This window comes from Lepisma saccharinum, chromosome 15 (assembly GCF_977018435.1).
Source record: "Lepisma saccharinum chromosome 15, izLepSacc3.1, whole genome shotgun sequence".
In the NCBI taxonomy this organism is placed as follows: domain Eukaryota; kingdom Metazoa; phylum Arthropoda; class Insecta; order Zygentoma; family Lepismatidae; genus Lepisma; species Lepisma saccharinum.
The window spans coordinates 27,602,812-27,611,121 of record NC_139243.1 but is presented as its reverse complement, the minus strand read 5'-3'; the positions used below and the strand labels follow the sequence as shown (position 1 = coordinate 27,611,121).

Genomic DNA, 8,310 nt, shown 5'->3' with positions numbered 1-8,310 from the left:
GTGATAATATTATGAAATTGATAATTGGACACTCACAAACATCCACGGCAAGGCCAAGATTCGAACCCGGAACATACGAAACTACATGTTTCAATCCATTCAGCCCAACCAGGTTTCGACAATGGAACATTATTTTCTTAAGAAATGAGTCAATAAATGTTATCAACATCATAAGAGAATATTTCTCGCAGCAAACAAAACACCAGTTTTATTTAAACATCTACATTTTTTCCGTCAAAATAGTGTAAGGGGAGGGAGATACAACAAGTACCAATGAAAGAAAAAAGTAGTAGGTTGCAGAATGAAGAAGGACGTATTATTCCTGAATTTAAAATATAATGTAGCCTACCCTCAAATAATATTAAAATACATACTTGGAATTTAAAAAAAAATATTTAATTTTGAAATTTGCTTCTTTTTACTGGAACGGTACACAGGGTTGGGTGGCGACTTTCCATCTGGCGTTGTCATATATTTCGGGCACAAGTTAATTCTTTATGTGTTCTGACTCTGATGTGTTCACAAAATAATTGTTGAACTTCAGTCCACCTATTTAGTCTTACCAATGCTTATAAAGTTTACATTATTCACATATTCATGTATGGAGCGCCTCCTATCTAATGAGAGTGCATTGTTTAGTAATTGTTAGTTAAAACGCAATTTGAAATCAGCAACAATTCCTGATTAGTGATGGTTGCGCAGCACCTGGTGTTGGATACATGAATCAACAAACATCTATTTCTGCCAGACTTCTAGGAAAGCAGAGTAAGAACCTATGTATATATGGTACCATATAATAGTACATAATGTGTTGATTTCTGAGATTACGCATAGTATCTCCTGTTTTTGCATTTTTAATGTTAAGGTAGCCTATTTAGAACGTGGAAACATATTCTGTTGCAAAATGTATAAAAATGCCTTTTAAAAGTTTAAAAAATCTTGACACAGTGTAGGGATGGAGCATGTATTCTACTTTGCTTCCGAAAATCTTCACATTGCTTAATAAAAAAGACATAGGTTTTTTTTTACTTACATAGCTTTCCAGCAACTTTTGGCTAATCACGACCATGAGGATGAGTGATAATATGATAAAAATTATGAACGGAGATTCACAAAGACAATCCATGACCAGACTTGGATTCGAACCTGGAATCCTTGGCGGTTATAGCTAGCCGTACAAACCACTCCGCCACTGAGGTTAGTTGCAAATCTTTGCTTGAGCATACAGCGCGGCATAGCTTGAAAACTGCCAACGAGAAATTCTCAGCGTTTGTTTGTTACTCTCTCTGTCCCATAATTATAGTCCGGTATGCCAAAATGGTAACTTTTTATTTATGTTCTTTTGGATACTTGATCAGCCAATTTGTACTGACCATTGAGTAATAACGTTGTATGACTCATTTCCGTGTTTCATTTTCTTCTTCTGTATACACCAATGTCACAGTTTGCATATCGGATAGTTATTATGGGACAACAAACAAAATTGTACCGGACAATAATTATGGGACAGAGGGAGTACTTTTTAAACACGCTACACTACTCTGTCCCTAACCCCAAACGGTGATAATATTAATCAATGTTATTTTCTTCTTAATTCGCTCGACACACTCACCCTCACTGTGACCGGTCAATTCTTTTCTTACGAAGTGTCTGGTTGAAATATTATGGACAGAATTGGAGTGACAGATATATCTGTAATACTCAATAGATATGCAACTGGCAACCTTGCGACCAGGACACTATACTCGAAGGAGGGAATGGAGAGAGACTTGGTAGAGGAATGTGATTAGAATATTGAGGTGGAACCCCCTATATTGGGGAAGTTCAATACAGCCTGTTTCAAAAGGCATTGACGAATTTCAGTCATTAATAACTTAAAAACTGTTGAAGATAGCAACTTACAGTGTTCCTAATTGCTTTCGTAATGCCTAAAGGTTTCTGTATGCTTTGTTACATGCTTGTAGTATTCGTAACAGCAGTGTAAGTGTGTTTTTTTTTTCAATAAAACGGTAGTGTACAAAGCAAAACTGTTATCCAAACACAAGGAAAGTTCAAAACGAGGTATCATTAGGAACTTCCATCTGAAAACTGCGTGAAGACTTGGTGCAACATGCGGAAGTGGTCTTGACAACAAAAGAAGTGACTAGTGAAGGTAGGAAGACGAAAAAATTCGTGTTTCATTTGAGAGAAATTCATTCATATATACTGTTATTTAAGTCGCGAATAGTTTGAATTGTGATTCCAATAAACAACACCGTAAACTGCTATCTTCAATAGCTCATGAGTTATTATTGGCTGAAATCCACCACAAACTACTGGAATACCCGATATATCCCATATTTCTGATGTTGAACAGGAATTGAAGTGATTAAGAAATACTTCTTTAAAAATATATTTTGAGACTTTTGCCTCAAAATGATACATAAAATTGATCCAGTTTGCGGTATAAGTTTTTATGTTTGTGTATTATCATCTAGAGACCATACATACGAAAACCCGACAACACTTTCTTTCGGGACTCGTACCTTACAAGATCCCTAGACAAAATATTAGGTTGTTCATGCATCGCTAAAAGCGGGCTTGCTAAGTGTCCAGGAACCCTAACGTGTTCTATTGTGTTTGACAACACGTACCGGCATCTTTTTCTCGCACAATTTCAATATGATCTAGCCAGGTTGGGTATTTGTTTCACTTCTGTACGAAAATTGGACCATATTTAAATTCTTTCTGGAAAAAGGTTCTGTTTCGGTTCCGAATTGATTTCTCTGCTCTACCTGGACGGAATTAAAGTTGTGTTCTAAAAGGGTCCGCGAGTACGTTTTATATAGGATTGACAGACATCACGGTTGTGGGAAACGTACCGCAAGGGAACCACTGACAACGATATTGTTCTCACTCATGGTCCACGTTCGTAAACCTCCATTGGCGATGTGTTAACGCAAAGTAAATCCGAAGGACGGTGAAATGTGGTTGTTGGTTGATTTGGTGTTTTAAGTCCACTTTATGCACAGGAAGGCTAATCGGGCCTAGACCTACAGTTTAATGTGGGCTCCGAACCACTATGTGCCTCCACCGGGAATCGAACCCGAGACCCCTTGATAACAAGGCGACGACGCTACCACCGCACTACGTATTCCACTTCCGAGCAGGTTTACGAAAGTACCCCCGTTCTTGCCCGGGCTTCTCGGCGGGAATTTTCAATTCGAACACTCTTTGGAGGAAAATTGTTATAACTCGGGCACTATGGGAGCAATCTACTTCGGATAACTTTTGTTTTTCAGCTAAAACATCAGCGCGTGCAACCGGGTACAATTCAGAACACCGGACCGAGGAAGGGGAAGTGGTGGGCTTGGAGGGGCACGACCCACGAATTTCAGTGGAAAAACATAAAAATCTGGAATTTGCCCCTCTTCGCCCACTATTTTGGAGAGAAGGCGTAAACCGTAGTATTCGTTTCAAAGAATGGACGTTTCCAAAGATAATGAAACATGTTTCATGTTCCTGTGTGCCATACAAGTTGAATAATGAGCCAAAATGTGAAACTCTGTTCGGAAATGTGGCATGGAAATGTTGCGGAGGGGGGAGGGGGACAGGGGGGGAGAGGGGGGAGGTTGGTCATCAATGTGAATTTCACAGGCTTGCTCCAGATTTGTGTCATAGTTTCCACAATAACATAAGAGTATGAAGGTCCAAAAATCACATTCATTTCGTAATCAGAACCATGATACCATATGGTATCAGCGGGTCAGTATGACCTTACTCTGATGATACCGTATGGTATCATCGGGGGAATAAAGGTTAAATGTGGAAAATGGCTACATAAAACCCAAGTAAAGACCAGTGCAAGTGCAAACACCTCGTTAGAATCTTCGGTTTCATTTAGATTAAAATTCTCATCATTTTTACACAACCAAACATAATTCCAAATTCACTATCAGATTGACAGAAACAGCACTAAAGCCGGAGGTAGTACGTGGTTGGAACACAAAAAGAGAACTGATCCGCTTACCTGAAGTACAGTATTGCAGCAACTGCCTAAGCACTTAGATTTATTCCTGTTGGAGTCGGACTACGAAGTTGAAAGGTCCTTGACCGTCGCGTCACCAAGACTGTTGTTCTTACATGTGCGCAGAATGTTTTGTTTTAGACTACACCCTGGTCCTGGAACTCTAGAGGAAATTAAAGAAAACACGTTGTGACTCGGGAGCTCTTGGCTAACGAATGCGAGAGTCCATGGTTGGAAAAACGCTGCTGAAACTACCAGCCGCTTGCAGGAGCGTGTACTGTTTTGCTCAGCCCACTCGATTTCGCACATTCTCTGCCATTATGCCCAGCCTTGGTACATAGATTTCCCAGACATAGTATAAATGGGCTATTGTAGCTTATCCCCTTGCTGTGATTTCTCCCATACACATTTGTCTAACATTTGTGCTCCACCACTAAGCTTTTCGAAATAGCCAGCGAATGACTGTTGTCTGCAATTGCTTTTATTTTACCACTGGTCACATGTCGCTGTTTTGAATTACACAAAAGGAATGTTTAGGACATGTTACACTATATTCTTGCGTCTCATCAGCCATCAGTGCTTTATATTCACGAGTGGATAATTGTCTTTCGTCAGGTCTTCAATGATGTTCAATATATCAGGAAATCAAAATGCTCCATCACACTTTTTACGATTGAGCATACCACGCTTGCTTGAGATTAAGCAACGACAGCTTTCGCTAATGGGCTGGACAGGAAACAGGGCTGAGGCATGTCGTGAACGCATGTAGTGCATGCTGCGCATGCGTCAATTGTGGGAAAAAGGACAGCTTGCTCTGTGACGACATTCATGAGCAATTCTTCATATAGGAGAAGTATTTATTTGCGCAAGAACGCTGAACTAAGCTTATATTACATTTCTTGGATCTGAAGTGAAAGAAAGTAATAATTATTTTCCCACAATTGATGCATGCGTCACTTCAGATCCAAGAAATGTAATATAAGCTTCGTTCAGCGCTCTTGCGTAAAATAAATACTTCTCCTATATGAAGAAATTAGAATGTAGAAATGCTCATGAATGTCGTCGCAGAGCAAGCTGTCCTTTTTGCCACAATTGGCGCATGCCCAGCATGACCCGCATGCGTTCACGAGCCGCCTCTGCAACATGGAAAGGAGTATTACAGTAAAACTTTACGCAGAGAATTAAGTTAGATCCGATTTAAATGGGAACATTTTAGGACCATATGTTTTGGGTTAGATTTCGAAACTGATATATTCTTCACACTCTTAGGATCTTAATTACACTTGCTGATTTTACTTTCGCACCAGAAGAGAATTAATTTACAGTTTATGGAACTTTATCAACGTTGACTGAAATATCAAGGTGCACAAATATAAGGAGTTAATATTGAGGAAAGAATTAATATTGATATTAATGTTCAACTAAACTAACTCTAAAACAATATGTTCACAGGAAAAGCAACATGGAACATTTAGTAAGGTGCGTGCGTCACAATGGTTCAGGTTATGTGCCACTACCTGAAGAACCTCAGCAACTCCAGGATATTTGCTACTCGAAGATGAGCAAAATGATTGCGCATTCTTGCAATAAAGAAATTTACGCAATTGTTGATTTTGATAAGAACAAAAGCACCATGAGGCAGTTTCTCTCGCAGCTTCCTGGAACCGTCAGAGAAAGAATCCTAGAAAAGCTAACAAGGGTGTATATATACGGAAGATACCCGTGCCGCCGGTATCTGGATGAGGTCCTGTTCTCGACGGGTATGAGAAAATTAGTATTCGACGTGGGTTGCGACTGTCGACAAAATCATTTTGAAAAATTCTTAGATTTGGCGTCAGCGGAGGGAAAAGGACTACGCACGTTGGCATTCTATTACGTCACCTACGAAGGTATCCTTGTCCACACCACGCCGAACGTCTACCAAAAGATTGGGGATACTTTGGCGTCTGCTGAGCAGCTTGTGGATCTTCGTTTAAGTTGGATTGTCGATGACGTCATTATGAAGCTGATTGGTGAGAATTGCACCCGTCTTCAGAATTTGGAACTGGTGCCTTCGTCTAATACTGATAAAGGCTTCCACTACCTGACTCAAAACTTTGTTAAACATCCAACAGAGACTGAAGAAGGAAACAGAATGTGGGAGAGTAAATTGTGGGGTGTTCCTGGATTATTCCCGCCACTGGAGGAGCTGTTGCCAGAAGGAGAACCTGTCAAGTTCTACGAGAGGAAGAAGAGCCCACTGTGCTTCACGCTAAAATCTTTAAATATTATATCCTTCAGTGATTCCGAGTTTGAATCAATGCTTGCCGTCATGGAACTCGTCCAGAGCTTAGAATCAATTGGAAAGTGTGACTGGTTCCTCAGTGAGCTCCTCAAGAATTGGTACGAGCCCCAGAAAACAAATAATCATTTCGTGTCTTCTCCCTTAAGTCTCCCATTGATTCAAGTTGATTTAATGGAAGAATCTATATTCGATATGATAATAACGGTGTGTCCAAAATTACGACACATAAGTTACAGCAACTTCAAACCAAATACGCCATCTACCTTCTCGCTGAGTTCATTCAATCACTTCAGATGCATCGAGTCTGTGAACATCGAACACGTCACCTCGACTCTCCAAGCTGAGAGTATTGGTAATTTGTCAGCAGAAATAAGAGAAAGACTTAAAGAAATTAGCATTGGGAATCCGCGCGCTGAAATACCATTTGATATCTCGGGTGTACAGCTGTGTTCAACACTCCGTCGTCTGTATCTACGCTTTCCCACCATTTTGTGGGGTGCTTCGTCAAATGGCGGCCTTCTTCCTCCTCATGACACAATGCAAAATTTGTCCTCTGTTAACCTACAAGGGAAAGTAACAGGAATGGCTGTCCTTTCGCTTTTGCAGTGCTCCCAGAATTTGAAAAGCTTAATTGTTTCTGATATTATAGAAAGAAAAAAGGATTTCTTGCAGAGAGTACTTGAGGTGAGAGAGATGCCGAAGTTGGAAACTTTCGAAGTACTTGATGGGTTTCTGCTCGACACAGAAGATGAACTACGAGCCTTCGTCATTCACTTTGCGAGAATACAGCACGTGGGTAAAATTCGATTTCTATCAAATTAGTATCCGTGAATCTAAAGGTGAATGAACGTAAACTACTTCTATATTAATTGGTCTTCCTTGCATGGTAATTCAAAATTCTCTGCATTTTAATCAATTTCTTTTGTAGAATCATACATAAATACTGACGTTGTGATCAAACATTTCTAAATGAATATTGTAAGATCATCCGTTTTATTATAATAATATAAGTGATTGACTATCGTTGCCCATAACTTTATTAGTGGATATGTTGATGAAAATTGCATAGAAATAAATTTAATACCTCCTTTGAATTAATTTAAACTTGTTAAATTCACTTCTGCAGTAGTTTTTTCCTTCAATTTTACCGAAAACTATAATCCGTGAAATTGAACAGAAATCTACATAATCTTGTTAAGAACAAGTCTTAACGGTAGTGTGTACAGACCACAGCTACAAATTAATTGCCACCTGACAAGTTATGCGTTCAGCTGGTAGGCGTACGCAAGGGCTGCAAAGGAGGTATGGGAGTGCCAGTTATCGCAACTAATATTTTCATCTATAAATTTAGTGTACAGAAATCTTATTGCCGTTAATAGACAATATTATATATTTTGTAGCGGTAAGTCATGAGTGCGGATGCCTAGTCTCCCATGTTATTAGAGACCCCCATCATCTAACCTCAAGTCCTTAAATTTCAAAATCTAAAGAAAATCGTTCTAACCTGGTTTTGTTACGACAGAAACGGCGCACGCCAATTGGAGTTAAGTAAGACTGACTTCAAATAATTTATTTCTTAAACGAACAAATAAAAAATTAAAATTGAAGATAAAGAAGATTCCCTTCTATCTTTCCAGTCTGACTAACGCCTTTTATAAGAACTTCCATCCACGATTTAATTTAAATAATACATATTCTAATTGTCTTTACTTATTAACAAAAGTTGGGAAAATTTTATTTAAAGCGCCCTTTAGTTATCTAATATAAAAGATGAGACGATAAGTATACGCATCCTCCTTATTTAGATTAGACATCAAATGGATGTTTATCATACACCACTTCAACTTTACTCTAAAAAGAAATTAAACAATTTCAAATTATCCACTTGCGGTACTCGAGATCAATTTCAACACAGCACTACTTATTTTTAGTTACAGAAACATACGAGCATTCCTTAAAAAATTAGTAGCCAACTGTCCACTCCAGTGCACGCATAGAAGTCCCACTAGCCGAAAAGAAT

At 39.0% G+C, this 8,310-nt stretch overlaps 1 protein-coding gene across 1 annotated transcript; it reads left to right on the top strand.

Moving 5' to 3' along the window:
- Window positions 1-716: 716 nt before the first annotated feature.
- Window positions 717-7,232, top strand: LOC145999435 (uncharacterized). The gene is made up of 2 exons (XM_083136395.1): window positions 717-765; window positions 5,459-7,232. Exon 2 carries the CDS (start codon window positions 5,469-5,471, stop codon window positions 7,110-7,112), a length of 1,644 nt encoding a protein of 547 aa, XP_082992521.1. The 5' UTR covers window positions 717-765; window positions 5,459-5,468; the 3' UTR covers window positions 7,113-7,232.
- The last annotated feature ends 1,078 nt before the right edge of the window (window positions 7,233-8,310 follow it).

Bases quoted from the DNA above. Each gene is read 5' to 3' on its own strand.
- LOC145999435 (XM_083136395.1), top strand. From the start codon at position 5,469: ATGGAACATTTAGTAAGGTGCGTGCGTCACAATGGTTCAGGTTATGTG.